Source organism: Canis aureus, chromosome 1 (genome assembly GCF_053574225.1).
Source record: "Canis aureus isolate CA01 chromosome 1, VMU_Caureus_v.1.0, whole genome shotgun sequence".
NCBI classification, from domain to species: Eukaryota; Metazoa; Chordata; class Mammalia; order Carnivora; family Canidae; genus Canis; species Canis aureus.
In genome coordinates, this window is record NC_135611.1 from 98,957,024 (window position 1) to 98,974,335 (window position 17,312).

Here is a 17,312-nt window from a genome sequence, read left to right on the forward strand (position 1 = left end):
GGGCACACATGGGGTGACATGGCTCACGTGCGCACTGCTGCTGCCTCCTCCGTGACCAAGGCCCCCGGCTCATCCCGCCAGGCCCTGAGTGGCCCTGTCTCCCCACTACCTGTAGTGAGGGCCTTGAAGGCCAGGGCAGGACACTGGCCCCAGCCACCTGCTCCCCCGCCAAGGGGCGCCCACCCTGACTTCAGACAGACCACAGCAGGTGGGGCTTCTCGGCGGGTGAGGGGTGGCTGGCCAGCCAAGCTGCTCAGAAGATGTGCCCGTTCATGGTCTAGAACATGGATGTACCCATTCACACACACACACCCTCTCAGGCTATGGCCTCCACCTCAGCTCAGTGCCACCTCCTCCAGGAGGCCCTCCTGATTTCTCGGGCCCTGGAGGCCCCACAAATCATTCTTCCATAGCCCTCATCTCAGCCATAATTTTAGGCACATTTGATAATATGAGGTTCACGCTGGCCCCTCCCCACCAGTCTCTGTGCTCTGAGGCCAGGACCCTGACCCACCCTACCCCCTCTGCACCAGCCCAGGACAGCAACCGAGTCACGCTCTGCTCCTCTGCCAGCTGCCCCCCTCTCCACCCACCAGGGCTACGGCCTGGGAGGCAGGGATGGGGTCTGCTCACTCGGGGGGGGGGGCCTCGGCTGGGGAGCCTGCAGGAGGGGGCGCATGTGCATGAGCATGTGTGACGGGGGTGTGAGCACATGTGAGCACGTTATGACGTGTGTGAGCCCATGGACGGGGTGCATGTGCGTGAGCATGTGTGTGTATAACAGGGGTGTGTGGTGTGAGCACGTGTGAGCACGTATGATGTGTGTGAGCACATGTGATGGGGCATGTGTGTGTGTGTATGTAATGGGGTGTGTGATGTGAGCACGTGTGAGCATGTATGTGTGTGAACATGTGTGATGGGGCATGAGTGTGTTTAAGTGTGTAATGGGGGTGTGTGATATGAGCATGTATGATATGTGTGAGCACTTGTGATGGAGCATATGTGTGTGTGTATAACGGGGGTGTGTGATGTGAGCACGTGTGAGCACGTATGGCATGTGTGAGCCCGTGGACAGGGCACATGTGTGTGAGCGTGCACCTACCTCAGCAGCCTCCTGTTAAAGGAAAATGAGAACTTGGGGTCCCTGTTCCCCGACAAAGGACACTTCTCCAGCTTCTGCTCCTCCTCCATCTTCAGCAGGGAATCAGGTTTGCTGTTCTGTAAAGGAAGCCCGAGACGGTCCTTGAGCCCCCAGCTAGCTCTCCCTCCGACCCGTTGCCCAGGAACCCCTGCTCTCTGTCACTCAGGGCCTAAAGGACCCAGTCCCGCCCCGGGTCACATGTGCTCGAAGCTGGGCCAGCTGTCAGCTTGTAGGGTGATGCACTTGGTTCCCCAGGCCAGGAGGTGCCCCCGCCATGGAAGGCAGCCCCACAGAGGCCACACTCACAACCCTTGCCTCCATAGGCCGGCTTGGCACTGCCCCCGGGGGACAGGTGTTCACACACCTGCATCTTGTGGAAGATGCCCCCACCCCAGGCAGGTGCACACACACGTGCACACACACACCTCACCTTGTACTTCCATTTGGCTTCTGACTTGCTTTTAGTTTGCTCTCGGATTTCTAGCCTCTCCACATCATTCTGTGAGCTGATCGCCTCCTTGTTGGGCACGCTCAGGACGCTCTTTGTGGCCTAGGACACAGGAGTCATGACCCAGCAGTGGACATGGGACGATGTCTAGGAACCCCGAGGCTACCCGGCAAAGTGACAGCCACACAGCATAGGGCCCCTGCCTCCTACTGGCTCACATGCAATGGCCCATCCACCCCATCTGCTCACCCACCATCCATCCCACCTATCCATCCACCATCTGTCCATCACTCATCCACCCATACAGACATCCATCCATCCCATTCATCCACCATCCCACCCACCCACCATCCCATCCATCCATGCATCTCATCTACCTATCATTCCATCTACCCATCCACCTACCATCCATCATCCCATTCACCCATCCATCCACTATCCATCCATCCATCCATCCATCCATCCATCCATCCATCCAGCTATCCACCATTCCATTCACTCACCTACCCACCCATCTACCTCCCATCCACCCCCACCCACTCATCCATCCCACCCACTCACCCATCCCTTCTATCCAACCATCCACCTGCCCATCCATCCACCTATTCATGCACCCTCCCTGCTTCCTCTTTCTCTCCCCTCTTCCTGCCACCCACCCATCGATCCATCTGTTCATCTATTCATTCATCCACCCTCTTTGCCTTGATGAAGGGAGAACCAATGTGCCCCACTGCAGCCCTGTGATGCTGGCCCTGGTGGTCACTGACCCCACCCCCAGCCCCAGCGAGAAGTGGGTAACAGCCTCCCGTTAGCAGGAAATCCCTCAATGGCGCTTGGTCTTGGGCTCCTGGTCCCTGAAGCCCACACCTCTGGTCACACTGCTAGGTCCTCGGGGCCAAGCCTGCCTTTCTCACTGCCTATAGGGGCTCAGGCCACTCCAGTAACCACTCCCATCACCAGTCGCCCTTCTGCCTCCCTGCTGGTCTCCACTGGGTGCCTGGCCCACCTTCAGAACTCAGCCGACACCTGGGCCCCAGAGGAAACTCAGCCAGCTCATTCCCCCAGGTGACCCTGTGTGGTACCCCTGTCCTAGCAAACACCACTGCCTTTACTGGGAGGTCTCTCCTCGCTGTGCCATGCTCACCAGGACACAGCCACCAACCCTGACCCTCTAGCTCAGGGACACAGCAGCCCTAGCTCCACCCCAGGCCAGCTCCTGAGGGGTCTGCGGCCCTCCAACCACAGACGGGGTGAGACTACCCACCTTGCCTTTCTTCGGAGGCTCAATTTTGGTCAGTGCCTCCTTGGTGTGTGCCTCCAGCAGGTCCAGGTTGGGGATGGTGGGCGAGGCCGCCCCCCTGCACTTCTTCCCTTTTTTCTTGCCTCCATCCTTGAGCTTCAGCGGTTTGGGGGGCTTCGGGGGCTTGGGGGGTTTGGGGGACTTGGGAACTTTGGACGGCTTGGGCATCTTCACGGTTTTGGGAATCTTTTTTTTGGACACTTTCTCCAGGAAGGATCGAGGAGGACTGGCTTCAATGGGGGATGGGGGCTCCTCTTTCTCCCGGTCCCCAAAGCAGACCTCATCCGTGGGGACAGCTGGGGTCACTTCAGGTCGGGAGGCCTTGGAGGCATTCTAGGGAGAGGAGGAGGAGATGTGGCCAGCCGCCCCGGTCAGGAGGGTCTCTGCTTGGGCTCTGGGAGACACTCCAGCAGGAAGGAGCATCTGTCTACACCATGCACGGGGCAGGCTGACATCTCTCCTACAGTATCCATGCGACATGCTCACACCTGCCTACACCACTATGTGACATATTCATCAATACAACACATCTGTGCCAAGGTGCCACTCGTCTACCCATCAGCCACCTGACCCCTCTACATCCTTGGTGGGGACTGCCATCCTACCCTGCAGCACAGAGGCTGGGACAGCCCAGGGTCTCCAGCAGCTGGCATGGCCCTCCCTCTGGATCCCTCCCCACCTACTTGGGGAGCTGCAGAGGAGCCCCACCTTGCTGTCCCTGGGCTGGGGCCAGGAGGCCATGGGCAGCCACAGTGCCTGGGAGTCCCCACCGTGCAGCAGCCCTGCCCTGGAGGGCCGGGGTGGCAGCTGTCTCAGACATGGTGGTCCCTGGCAGGTGGGCAGCGGGGCCGCTGTACAGGGTTGGCGGCCCCCGGGGTCAGGCCCTACCTCGCTGAGCCGGATCTCTTTGGCGAGGTCTTTGATGAGCTGGGAAGGTTTGAAGTGCTCTGGGAGCTCGTCCTCATGCTCCGCCAAAGCCTGGAGGGCAGCAGACGCGGGCCAGGGGTCAGCCGCCCAGTCTAGGTGCTGACGTCCACCTGCACTGGCCATGCCACCCCACCCCTGCCCACCCATAGGGGCTGAAGCAGGCTCAGCCTCCCGGACCCTGACTCACCCACATGGTCCCTCCCAGTAGTCTCCTGCCTACCAACCAAGGACCCACTGCCGCCCACACAGGCTAGGGGTACCGGCTACACGGGGTCCTGAACGAGTCAGCCCACTCCAGCCAGATGTCAGCCCGGGCTGAGATGGCTCTGCCATGACCCCTCCCCAGGGGGTTGTAACATGTCCCAGAGAGGGCAAGCTGCCCAAGGCCACCAGCAGCTGGGCATTATATGAGCCATCCCCTCTTCCTGGGCACAAGGCCACTACATGGCTGAGGTGACAGGGAGGGACACCAGATATGGTTCTAGGCCCAGAGGCCAGAGATGTGGCTCTAGGACAGAGATATGGGAGGTCACCAGACAGTGTGCTAGGGGCAGGGGCAGGAGGGACAGGGCAGTGCTGCTGGGGGGGATGCGGGGAAAGGGGCATTGCCCCCGGAGCCTGGGGGGCACTGGGCATACTGTTGTGGGTACCCTGGGGGTAGGACACCAGGCCACAACAGGGGGCATGACAGGGGACACTGTGGAAGGAAGGTCCACCTCAGAGTGAAGCCCACTTTGGAGCCAGTGCCTTGCTGGCCAGCGAGGCTGAGGCCCCTGCCGTCTCCTGCCCTGGGGTGCCCTCCGCGCCACCTCTGGCATTCCCCACTACAGGTGGGCTCCGCAGGCTAGCTCCCACCCAAGGAAGGACCCATGCTGGGGGACCCCCATCAGCCACCCTCCCTCTGCTCGGGGACACACCTGGCACACCTCCCTACCTGCTTTTTCGTCCATGATCTAAAAGCACCATTGAGAATTTTAGCTCCTTGGACTAAATGAGGGGGCAGCTGCTTCCCAGACTTGTGGGAACCTGGGGGTCATAGAGGGATCGGGTCAGGTGAGTGTGTGCCTGCCCACCCTCACCCACCACTCCTGTGGGCGATGTCATATGGGGGGTGCGGGGTGGAGTCGGCAGGACCCCCACCCACTGCCACCTGCCCAACTGCCAACGGTCCCTCATGGAACCTCGGGGGGCCTGCCCCAGATGCCCCGGGAGGGGCGGGACCAGCCCTCCCTCGCCCACCCGCCAGGTCCTGCTGGCAGGTGGCTTAGCTCCCTGCACTGCCCGCCCCTGCCACTCCAGTGAGGGCCCAGGTGCTGGCAGGGCTCCCACGGCCTCTGCACAGCTGTGGCAGCACAGCCTCCCAGACGCCCTTGGGGACAGAGTGCCCCCTCGTGGTCAGGGAGCGCACTGCAGGGGCAGAGACTGGCGGCCTGGTACTCTGGGGCCCTGGCAGGGGGCACCCAGCAGTCAGCGCTCACCCTATCAGGCCACCCCAGGGTAGGCTCTGCATGTCCCACTCCCACAGGCTCCCTCCTAGGCAACCCCTCTGCTGGGGGGAAGCTTAGGGATCTGAATTCGGGGCGAGATGGGCAAATTTCACTGAACTCTGGCCAGCTAAGGTTAAGGTCCATGTCCTTCGCTTCCCCACCTCAGACTGGAGCCAGAGCACAGAGGGCTCCGCATGATGGGGCTTCAGCCCGCAGTGGGAAGCCAGGATGGACCCTCAAGGCCTGAGGTAGAGGGCAGATGGATGTCTGTGGAGGGCAGGGACCCAAGGAGCCCACCCCTTCCCACGAGCCTCCCCGGGGATCCCAACATGCACACCCTCCCCAGGGTGGCAGGAACGCCACCAGGGTCTTTCAGCTGCAGCCCAGAGCCAGGCAGACCCCCGGCCTCTGACATTCCAGCTGAGCCCCATCAGCAGCCCCGTGAGGGACCAGCCCCCAGAGCCACAGCAGAGATGCCAACCTGGATGTCATCATACCTCTGAACGCCTCCAGCAGGTGCTTCCCCATGTACCAGCAGGCAGTTTCAAAGTTGGGAAACTGAGTCAGGCTACCCAGTTTCAACCTCCTTTCTACTTCGTATGCTCTGGAAACCACAGCAAAGAACCATCCAGTGTATGAGTTCTGAGCAGGTGACACTAGGGTGAGCCCACATCACAGCCACAAGGCCACACCAAGGCTGTGCCACTCTGGCCTCCCCTGCGTCAGGGCGAGCCCCACAGGCCAGTGCCCAGGGAGAGGATTTCAACTCACCCCACACCCCCCAGGGGCCACAGGGGCTATCAGGGACCGGGCCACCCAGGGGCCCTGGCAGGACGGCACAAGAGGCTAACAGCGTGCCCAGAACTCAGGGGAGGTGCCACTGCAGCAGGGACTCTGGCAGGTGGAACCAGGCAGGTGCGGCCCTACCTCATCTGCATCTCCACGCTCAGGCTGTGGAGGAAATGTCCCGCGAAGGCCAGGCAATCCACGGGCGTGAGCGTGGCGTAAATCCAGCCTGCGGAGGTGGGGATGTGGGAGCCCTCCGTGGCACATTCACACCACCCGGCCTCAGCCCATCTGCCCTGGCGGGCTGCCCCACGTGCCCTACGCTCCGTGCAATGAGGCCCAGCCTCCCAGGAGGAGAGTCTGTGTCCCAGCTGGCCTGGACGCTAAGCACACGCCTGCCTCACACAGACCCAGGAGCCAAGGGCACCCACCCAGGCCCGCCCACATTGGGGTGCCCTCCCTCTGGCCTCCACACATGGCGGAAGGGCCAAGGCAGCGCTGCCGCAGCCCAGGGAAGTGGGCACGTCCCAGACAGTCCTTGGATGTGAGCCTCGGCCAGGAACCCATCCCCTGGAGGCCCCAGGGTGAGGGCAGAGCCCTGCGGGGTAGACAGGGCACGGGAAAGGGCGCCCACCTGAGGGGATGAAGAGCGTCTGGCCCTGCTTGACAGTGCACTTGTAACACCTGTCCACCTGGTCGGCAAAGAACATCTCACTGTGGTTCGCGGCTGACTGCCAGCGCTCATACAGGGAGATGTTGGCCGAGGCCGGCTTGATGAGATAGAAGATCTTCTCCCCCTGCCAACGAGAGGCCATTGGCAGAGCCCGCCACGACTTGGGGCGCTGGGGGCAGGGGAGCCACAACCCAGGGTGCTGGGGTACAGGGGAGCCACGACCCAGGGCGCTGGCCGAGCCCAAGCCTTTGGATCCCCTTGTTCGTCTGTCTTCACATGTGCCTCTGTCCTGGCTCCCCCAACCCCCCGGGGCTCTGTGTGGGCTCAATGCTGCATGCTCCCCCACCCCTTCTTCTAGGAAGTCCTCCAAGCAGCGCTCCCTTCCTGGGGCATGCACACTGCTCAGCCCTGGCCTCCACCAGCGGGCTGCCTCCAACGGCAGCCTCCTCAGAATGACACTGCACACCCTACCCGCTGTGCCCCCGAGGGTTGGACAAGTGTCCATTCTGCACAAGTGGCGGTGCTGGCCCGCCAAGCACGTGGGGACAGCAGGGGTCTTGCTGGCGCAGGCAGGTACCCACCTTGAGCACGTGGTACCAGGCGGAGGCACCACCCGAGTCGATGTGGAAGTCGGTGTAGCTGTCCTTCACGCAGATGAGGCAGTACTTGGTCACCTTGGGCTTGGCCAGCAGCGCGTCATCGGGCCAGCAGTTCTCCACCCATGACAGCTTCTTGACGATGTCGGGTGGCTCCACGAAGCTGGACATCCTGGGCAGAGACCGGAAGAGGGTCACAGCAGCAAAAGCACCCCCAAGTCCCCAGGGCCCTGGGGGGAACGGGCCCTGGGGTGTGCGTCCCTCCCCTATGGGCTACGAAGCATTGCCCCCACTTGACAGACCAGCAAACTAAGGTTCGTGGGGTTGGAAGGGGCCGCGGCAACACCAAACCGCGCTGTGTTCCACGGAGGCCAGAGACAGCGCTCCGTGGAGCACAGGCCGGCCGACGAGGGGGCAGGTGGCAGCGGCCTGCCTCGCATGCACCCGGTGCCCCGGGCATCACTCCACAGACCCTGCGGGGCTCTGGTAGGCCAGTACGCTCTTTCCAAGGAGGATATGGAAATACAAAGGTGGCCTCTTGGGGAATGTCGCTGTCTTGGTGAGAGTGCCCGGCAACGGCCTGGCATGCTCGCTGCTCGGGGGGACAGACCGCACAGCAATGCATCAGAGGCCATGCCGCCAAGACGACACGGACACGGACCACACACCAGGCCCTGCCGCCCAACCTCAGCGACCTCACCGGCAGACCTCATAGCAGGTCCCCAGAGATGCCCATCTCTGTTCCCAGAGCCCTCCTCCACGCACTCGTGCCCACAGTGGCCTAGACCACACACCACACAGGAGAGGGACCCAGCCCGCCACCTGGGGCCCCGCGGCCATCTGCACACCCACCCAGGCTTCCCAACACGGCCACACATGCCCTTCTTTCCTTGCTTGACCGCTCCTCGGGGGTCCTGTCGCCAAGGCCAGCAGCTCCCTACAGCTCCTGGTGTGGGGGGCGGTGACCCAAGGCCCCAGGCACTGAGGCCCCCGTGGGGGACAGAGCACGGTTAACCACATATGTGCACATAATACACAGCAGGGCCATCTCTCTACCCATCACAGGTGCCTCCAGGGTCAGGGGACGCAGGAGTCACTGCAGGGTCCCTGAGGCCACAGCCCTGAGACCACTACCAACGGTCTATGGGGTCGGGCCCAGCCCCTGCCACCCCAGCTGACCTCCACAGGGACAGACCACACTATCTGCAGAGGCACCCTCCCCCTCTCAGCTGCTGGGCGGCCCTAGCACCAAGGCCACAGCCCAGCATGAAGTGTGAGGGCCCCTCGTGTACTTAGACTGGGCCTGTGGGAACCACACACCTTCTGCCAGCAAAGGAGTGGCCCCAAGAGGCCCAAGGGGAACCCCAAGCCAAAGCTCTAACCACCCCAGCTCCACACCTGCAGCTGCCTATGAGGACCACAGGCTGGCCAGCAGATCAGGCGGTGGCACCAGTCCGGGTGTGATCCATGGCCATGGTCACAGCTCAGCCTCCTTGACAATGCATAGCAGGCAGCTTTCGCCCATTTCTCCTAGTGCCACGGAATCCATTCTATTTCCCTTTATGCCTTTGCCGACAGGAAGCTCAAACACAACCAACAGCAGCTACGATACCCTGCCGGGGTTCTACGTCTCCCTGGGCTTTCTGGACTACACTGTCCTACCCGCCCTTCTGTACGAGCTACTTGGCTGACTCGTGGGCTTCTCAGAAGTCGGCAAGGTGGACAGGATCCAAGAGTGAAGTCAGGCTTAAACTAAACCATCAACAACTCAGGCCTTGTGGTGCACGAGAGGCCAGCTGGAGAGGCAGGAGTGCAACCAAGGAGCAGGAAGACGCGGCCCCGCTACACGGAGCCCTGGTCCTGGGAGGGCAGGACCGACGGACGGCCAGCCTCTGACACCAGAGGCCGGGACCTCGGTGGGCCCCAGACATTCAGAGCGCAACCCATGGGGCCTCCGCCCCGAGAACAGCAGTTGGCAGAGCAGGCCCAGCACACAGAGCTCGGGCTGAATCAACGGGAAGGGCAGGGCACAGAGCAACACTACGAGTGCACCTCTGGGTGTGCAGGCACATGAGCCTGTGGTAGGGGCATGTGGAAGCACGTAAGCCCATGTGTGGTGCAAGGATGTGCGTTCTGGAAGAATCTGTACCACCTCCGGCTCTGGCTGGGGGGCAGGATAGGGGCTGGCCAGACGATGAAACAGATCCTTTTGTTTGGATTTGTCACAATGCACGATGCACGAGAGGAGAAAGGGCAAGCAAGTGCAGCGGCCCTGCCACCTGAGTGCGTGTGGGCTACTCCATGGGCGGCGCGCACCTGGTGTCAGAGAACTCGAGGCTGGTGAGGTTGAGCACCCGCTTGCGGTTGGTGCTGTAGTAGTAGTCCACAAACTCCTTCAGCTTCATTTTGCAGTCTTTCTGCTTGGCCACGTCTGTCACATCCACGCTCCGCTCTGGGCCTGCGGGTGGGAGGAGGTGGTGAGTGGGGCAGGGTGCGCGCGGGGACCCAGGTGGGCCGTCCACCCCCGCCCGCCCCTGACTGCCACGGCGAGGGGGGCCAGACAGCGAGTGGACACATGGGACGCAGGCACACAGGGACTTCTTTTTTTTTTTTAATAAAATAATTTTTATTGGTGTTCAATTTACCAACATACAGAATAACACCCAGTGCTCATCCCGTCAAGTATCCCCCTCAGTGCCCGTCACCCACTCACCCCCACCCCCCGCCCTCCTCCCCTTCCACCATCCCTAGTTCGTTTCCCAGAGTTAGGAGTCTTTATGTTCTGTCTCCCTTTCTGATATTTCCCACACATTTCTTCTCCCTTCCACACAGGGACTTCTGACGAACATACCACAAGTGGGTAGTTAGTCCAGGTGCGCCCCAAATCAAGCCTGGGGCACACTCCACTTTCAAAAGGTAAAAAAATTAAAAACTCCTACACTTCTAGGGCACTAACTTTTTTTCCCAAAAACTGGTAAGTAAAAGGGAAAATAGTTTTCTGTAGCTGATGAGGAAAAAGTCAGCGTCAAGTCGCTGGTGACAGGAGGATCTAGGCAATCAAGGAACGGGCAAGGGCAAGCGCATCACGTCTGACTCAAAATTAGCAGTGGCAGAAAGATGCTCAGCGGGGACAGCCTCGCTGTCGTCTCAGTCCCCGGGGCTGCGTAGCCAGCTGTGCCTCTCCATCCAGGCCCGGGCGGGGGCCCAGGCGGAACAGCAGGCCCTGGGACAGGTTTATGGACATCGCAGGCTTGCTGTTGGCCCAAAACCCCAACAGGCCTGATCCTCCAACCGTCTGGACATGGGGAGAGGCTGAGGGGAATAATCAAGGGAAGTGGTGCTGCCCTCACGGCCACCCAGAGGGCCCTGCGGTAACCAAGGCAGCTCTGTCCCTGCTGCGGAGAGCTGGCCTAGGGCCCCTACCGGCTTCTCACATCTGCCAAAATGACGTACAAAGCAGACATTGGCTTGAAATGTCAGGTGTGAGGACACAGCAAAACCATAGAAATCTCGTGGTCCTGTGGCCAATACTGGACACGGAGACCCCACTTCCCATGTCATGTGGGTGTGACAAGGTCCGTAATGAAACAAGGAGAAGGGAAGACATTTGTGGCAACAGCCTGAGGGCCCCCTGCCCTCAGGGAAGCTGCTGCCGCTCCTGCAGGTGCCCGTGGCAGGAGGGGCAGCGTGTGGGGCAGCGCGTGGGGCAACGCATGAGGGAGCCACGGCCTATGTAGCTGGCTTAGCCGGGCCCAGGGACACAGCCATGGAACAAAATGACACAGCTCCAGGTGGAGACAGCTCAGGGAAGGCAGAGGGCAAGCCCTGACTTTAGCTGTCACTGCAGGTGCTGGGTGGTGCCTCTCCCTTGGGGGGCCTGGACATCTGCTTTCCAGGGTCTTCCCTCCTCCTGCACTGGCCACTCAGCCATCCCTGAGCCCCAGCCACTGCGAGGACCCCAGCTCCACGGGTATCCCTGCTGGGGAGATGGCCTCAGAGATGATGCCCAAGCACATGGGCACAATGCCTACAGCGCTGGGAGCTGCCAGGGGATGTATGCCATGCTGGACAGGGCGGCATGAACTGAAAGTGGAGGACTCAGTGAGGCCGGGAACCAGGCTGGCCCAGGAGGGGCCAAGGGGATGCAGCACAAACCCCAGGAAGGGACCCCCCCACCGCTGGCAGGATGAACCAGTCCCAAGACAGTCCCCACTTTGCAGCCACAGTAACTGACGAGGAGCCATTTAGTGGGACAGGGGTCTCATTCCAGAAGGGCATGAAGGAAGCCCAGCTCATGGGCACAGGGACCAGCTGGGGCCCATGACCAGTAGGCCACTCACCCACGTAGTTCTCCACATCGCTGACGTAGAAGGTGGGGGCCGGGACTGCCAGGCCCAACCCATCTTTCTTGGGGACGAGGATGGGCTCAGCAAAGCCATGCTCCTCCATGTAGCCCAGTGTGAGCTGGCTGCCCGGCACGCGGACCACCACGTCTTCCGCGCTGTGGGAAAAGTGGAGGTAGGGGGTCATGCCAGCCTGGGGCCTCCTGCCCCGCAGCACCCGGATGGGCCTGGATATGGACACCCACGGCCCGATCTCCTGCCACGTGCCCTCACGCCCTGGGGCAGCCATGGGGCACAGACTGGGTCGTCGGGGTCCAGGAGGCCCAGGATGGGGACAGGCAGGGAGGGGCAGACATGTGAGCGAGGTCTCCGCCCTTCTCCCTCCCTCCACCTGCCCAGCCTCCCCTGCACAGGATTCCCCTCCAGTGCTCAGACCTCACATCTCATGTGGAGTGGGGCCAGGCCTGAGGACATGGCAGATGGACACAAACCTTTCAGGGAGAACCGACCCCTGAGGCAAGCCGGGCACAGGACCTTGAGGCAGCCCAGGTCCCTGGCCATTCATGCCCAGTGGCATGCCATGGGGACCAGGAGCTGGACCAGAATTGAGGCAGACATTGGGAGGGGCAGACAGGGCCACAAGCCCAGGCAGAGAGCAGAGCTGGGGGGCGGGGGATGACAGGAGACAGCGCCAGGGCAGCCGTCCAGGCCCAGAGGGCAGCAGGGACAGGCAAAGGCCCCGGGAGGATGAGGCAGGGAGGGAGGAAAACAGAGCAGGAAGCTTTGACTATGCGTGAGTGGAAATTCTAGACGTGAAAAACATCATGTTTGAAAAAATTTTAAATTCAACAGATGCGTTTAATGGTAGCTGCCTGAAAAAAATGGTGAATTTGATGAAATTTGAAAAATAATACAGAGAATGGAGAGTGCTTATTTAAAAAGAAAACAGAACATTTTTCAGAACTGAGATAAGATAATTCCTCAAATTTAAAGAACTTACTGAGTCCTGAGTAGAATTAATAAAAACAAACACATATCTGGGAGCTGTGTAGCATGTCTGTGGTACATCAAGGACAAGGGGACAATCTTAAGTTTTCAGAGAAAAAAAGATTTTTTACCAACCCAAACCAACCAAGCAAAACAACAGCCCCTAGGCTGACAATAGACACCTCATGAGCAACCAGAGATGCCAAAGGATGATAGAACTGCATCTTCAGAGTTCAAGGAAAATAACTTTTACTCTTGAATTTTATTTATTTATTTATTTATTTATTTATTTATTTATTTATTTATAAGATTGTTTATTTATTCATGAGAGACACACACAGAGAGAGGCAGAGACACAGGCGGAGGGAGAAACAGGCTCCATGCAGGGAGCCTGACTTGGGACTCAATCTCAGGTCTCCAGGATCACACCCTGGGCTGAAGGCGGTGCTAAGCTGCTGAGCTACCTGGGCTGCCCTACTCTCAAATTTTAGATCCATTTTAGAAAAATCAGAATCATTCAAGAATAAGGATAAAATGAAAACATTTTCAAAAACAGAGACTACATCTATAAGTATTTCCTAAACCACTAAAGGATAATTCAACAAGACAGCAATCAAATTTAGAAGAAAGAAACGGGACTCAAAGCATAATGGAAAACTGTGCTACGGGTTTCACACAGTCCCTATCACACCACCTGCAGACTTCTCTGCAGAAACTAACAAGCTGAACTTGGGATGCTGAATGGAAATGCAGGGCACCCAGATGACCTAAGCAGTCTTTAAAAAGAAGAACAAAGTTGAAGACACTTACCAATCTCAAAATTCACTCCAAAGCTACAGTAATCAAGACTGTGTGGTGCTGGCATGAGAAGAGAGAAGAGACATACAGATCAGTGGAGCAGAATCCAGTGTCCAGAAATAAACCCAAACATCTATGGTCGACTGCTTTGTACCAAGAGCACCGAGATAACTCAATGGAGAAAAAACAGCCATTTCCATGAATGACAAACGGGAGAACAAAAAAGAATGAACACAAAAGAATGAAGCAGGATCCCTACCTCACATCATATGCAAAAATTAATTCAAAATGAGCTGAAGACCTAAATACAAAAGCTAGAACTATAAAATGTTCAAAAGAAAACACAAGCATAAATCTTCTTGATCCTGATTTGGCAATGGTTTCTCAGAAGCCAAAACCATGAGCAACAACAACAAAATAAATAAATTAGATTCCATCAAAATTATAAACATTTTTGCTTCAAAGGATACCATCAAGAAAGTGGGTAGGCAATCCACAGAATGGGAGAAAGTATCTGATAAGTGACAAGTATCCAGAACATGTATAGAACTATTAAAACTCAACAATAAAAAGGCAACCAATTAACTAGACAGGGCTACAGTAATATGGGGCTGATTTCTGGTTTCAATTCCAACATGTAAAGAGCTTGGAAATAGTCACTCCTGTCCTTGCAAGAAAAAGTCTGAACAAACTGAAAATCAACAGATTTTCTTAGATTCACAGAGAATTAGGGTTACAGGGCAAGCAGCCACCCTGGAAACCTGGGGCGAGAGGCAAATACAGAAAACCCTAATTGAGGCAATCTTACCTGAAGCAGAAGCTGCTAAAGGTGGTAAGTGGGAGGAATGTCTAAACAGTAATTTTTGACAAAGAGCAGAGGTGGAGTGTGAACTAGCTGCAGGGATAAGAACTCATGGGGGCTCAGTCTCAGAGGAGACTCACATGGTCATGGGTTTTACCTGCAGGTTCTCCTGGTGAAGATCTGCTCCTACTTCAGGCAGGGTTGGGGGGAAGCGCCTGTGTTTGTCCTCCATAACAAAAGTCTACCTTCCAGGAGAGCGCACTTAACCAGGTCCTCATCTGACAGGGGGAAGGGCAGCTGGCCTCCTCCAGCCCCCACTAGCTTCCTGTCTCAGGAAGGGAGAGAAAAAGCAAAGGCCAAGAAATGCTTCCAAAGGTAAGAGCCCAGAGCCCCAGGCCCACTGAAGCACTGAAGTTTACTATTCAATTATAGAACACTTCCCCTTGCCCTAACCCTGATCACCATATAACAGCATAACAACAGTGGAGCATAATGGAGAGAACTGCAAGACAGATTCCATTTAAGAAGGAGTTGTTAGGGAAGCCCAAGGAAAACAGGGAAGGAAACTATGAGAAGCGATGTGTCTGGCACCTACAGCCACCATGGACACAGCCCAGTCCCTCACTCTAAATGTGTAAGTACCTCAGCTCATTTGACTCAATACATCATGTCCAGCCTTCAACAAAAAAAAAAAAATCACAAGGCATGCCAATCAAAAGGCAAGAAACCCATAGTATGAGGAGACAAAGCAAATCACCTCACACCTGTCAGAATGCCTAAAATCAAAAAGGCAAGAAATGTTGGTGTTGGCAAGGTGTTGGTGTTGGCAAGGTGTTGGTGAGGATGTGGAGAAAGGGGAGCCCTCGTGCACTGTTGCTGGGAATGCAGACTGGTGACTGTGGGAGTCAGTATGGAGGCTCCTCAAAAAATAATAAATAAAGATACTGTATGGTCTAATAATTCCACTACTGAGTACTGAGTATTTACCAAAAGACAATGAAATTACTAATTCAAAAAGATGTATCCCCAGGAAGCCTGGGTGGCTCAGTGGTTGAGCATCTGCCTTTGGCTCAGGTCATGATGCCGGGGTCTTAGTATCAAGTCCTGCATCGGGCTCCCCGCAGGGAGCCTACTTCTCCCGCTGCCAGTACCTCTGCCTTTCTCTTGGTGTCTCTCATGAGTAAATAAATAAAAAAATCTTTAAAAACAAAACAAAACAACACAACACAAAAAGATGCACCCTTATGTTTATAACAGGATTATTTACAATTGTCAAGAGATGGAAGTAGCCCACATGTCTATCCATAGACGAATGGATATAGAAGATGTGGTATATACACAATGGAATATTAATCATAAAAAAGAATGAATCTTGCCATTTGCAATGACATAGATGGAACTAGAGTATTATGCTAAGCAAAATAAATCAGAGAAAGAAAACTACCATAGGATTTCACTCATATGTGGAATTTGAGAAACAAAATAAATGAGCATAAGGAGGACCAAAAAGAGAGGCAAACCAAGAATCAGACTCTTCGCTATAGAGAACACACTGATGGTCACCAGAGGGGAGGTGGGAGGCAGTGGGGGAAATAAGTGATGGGTATTAAGAGGACACTTATCCTGGTGAGTACTGAAGTGATGTACAGAGCACCTGGGTGGCTCAGTCCATTAAGCATCCAACTCTTGGTTTCAGCTCAGGTCTTGAGATCAAGCCCCGTGTCAGCTCCACGCTCAGCACAGAGTCTGCTTAAGATTCTCTCTCTCTCCCTCTTTCTCCCTCCCTGCCTCTCCCCCTGCTCATGTGCTCATTCACTCTGTCAAATAAATAAATAAAATATTTTTAAAAATTGCTGAATCACTACCTTGTACATCTGAACTAGTATATACTGTATGTTAATTATACTTCAATTTAAAAAATATTTTTTTAATTTATCAGAAAACAGCTCAGATATAGCAAGAATTTGGAATTATCAGATAGGAAATTTTTTAAAATTATGAATAAAATGTTAGGAGTGTTAGTGGAAAAAGTGGACAACATGCAAGAATGGAAGGGAAATACAAGTAGAGAAGTGGACACTCTAAAAATCAAAAGTAAATGATAGAAACAATTAAAAAGTGTGGCAGAAATGAAGAATGTCTTTGATGGGCTCATCAGTAGACTGGACATGACTAAGAAAAGAATCAGTGAGCTAGAAGTTAAGTCAATAAAATCTGCCCAACCTGAAATGCAAAGAGCAAAAAGAATGAAAAAGGCAAGAAACAGAATATCCAAGCAGTGGAGAACAACTGCAGAAAGAGTAACATGCATCATGGGAAGACAGAAAGAAAAGAGAGAGAGAGAGAGAGGAGCAGAAGAAACGTTTGAAGTAATAGTGGCTGAGAATTGTCTAAAAATAATGACAGACATGAAACCACAGATCCAGAAAACTCAGACAACACTGAGCAGGATAAACACCCACACGATTCCTAGGCATGTCATAACCAAACTGCAAAACATGAAAGATGGTATCCTGACAAAGGCAGATGAGAAAGATCCTGTTCTACCACGATGGTGTGAAGAGCTCTGCTAACCCCACCCAGGGAAACTGGTGAAAATTATTTTGAAAAACAACGATTCAAAATCTCTGGAAATGGTTCTAAGAGCAGACAGCAAATGAAGAAACATCTAGTACAGAAAATCTATGAAAACTTGGTAGGAAAGGCATGTGACCATGTCTCCCTTCACTTCCCTGGCTTGGTGAGGAGACTCCCCTCTGTCAAGTGGCAGCCAGGGACACAGGAATGCTGAATGGGAGTGCTTCCCACCTTCCAGGCAGAGGGATTTCCTCCTGGAAGGACGGCAGCCCTTCTCCCCCTAGCTGTCTGTTGCTGGTTCTAAGTGTTGTGTGAGGGCAGCCAAGACACAAGGGCTCTCTTCCACCCAGCCCACACTCATGGAACTGAGACTGTACTGAGAAGACTGTGGCCCTGGTCACCTTGGCCCAGCCTCTTCTCCTCAATGTTCTACTAGAAGTCCTAGCC

At 55.9% G+C, this 17,312-nt stretch overlaps 1 protein-coding gene across 3 annotated transcripts in view; it reads right to left on the bottom strand.

The window, feature by feature from the left end:
- The window catches only part of PHF2 (PHD finger protein 2), a 66,976-nt gene that overhangs the window by 9,977 nt on the left and 39,687 nt on the right, over window positions 1-17,312 (bottom strand). For 2 of the 3 annotated variants that reach the window (XM_077910911.1, XM_077910912.1), the window contains exons 4-14: window positions 11,699-11,859; window positions 9,675-9,816; window positions 7,344-7,530; window positions 6,724-6,886; window positions 6,231-6,318; window positions 5,801-5,907; window positions 4,751-4,842; window positions 3,778-3,867; window positions 2,854-3,222; window positions 1,572-1,691; window positions 1,103-1,218 (exon numbers count right to left, since the gene is read on the bottom strand). In XM_077910911.1, coding sequence (XP_077767037.1) covers window positions 1,103-1,218; window positions 1,572-1,691; window positions 2,854-3,222; window positions 3,778-3,867; window positions 4,751-4,842; window positions 5,801-5,907; window positions 6,231-6,318; window positions 6,724-6,886; window positions 7,344-7,530; window positions 9,675-9,816; window positions 11,699-11,859 — 1,635 coding nt within the window. Of the gene's footprint in view, window positions 1-1,102; window positions 1,219-1,571; window positions 1,692-2,853; window positions 3,223-3,777; window positions 3,868-4,750; window positions 4,843-5,800; window positions 5,908-6,230; window positions 6,319-6,723; window positions 6,887-7,343; window positions 7,531-9,674; window positions 9,817-11,698; window positions 11,860-13,498; window positions 13,520-17,312 lie in introns of those variants that run through there. The other variant, XM_077910913.1, reaches the window with a different exon arrangement.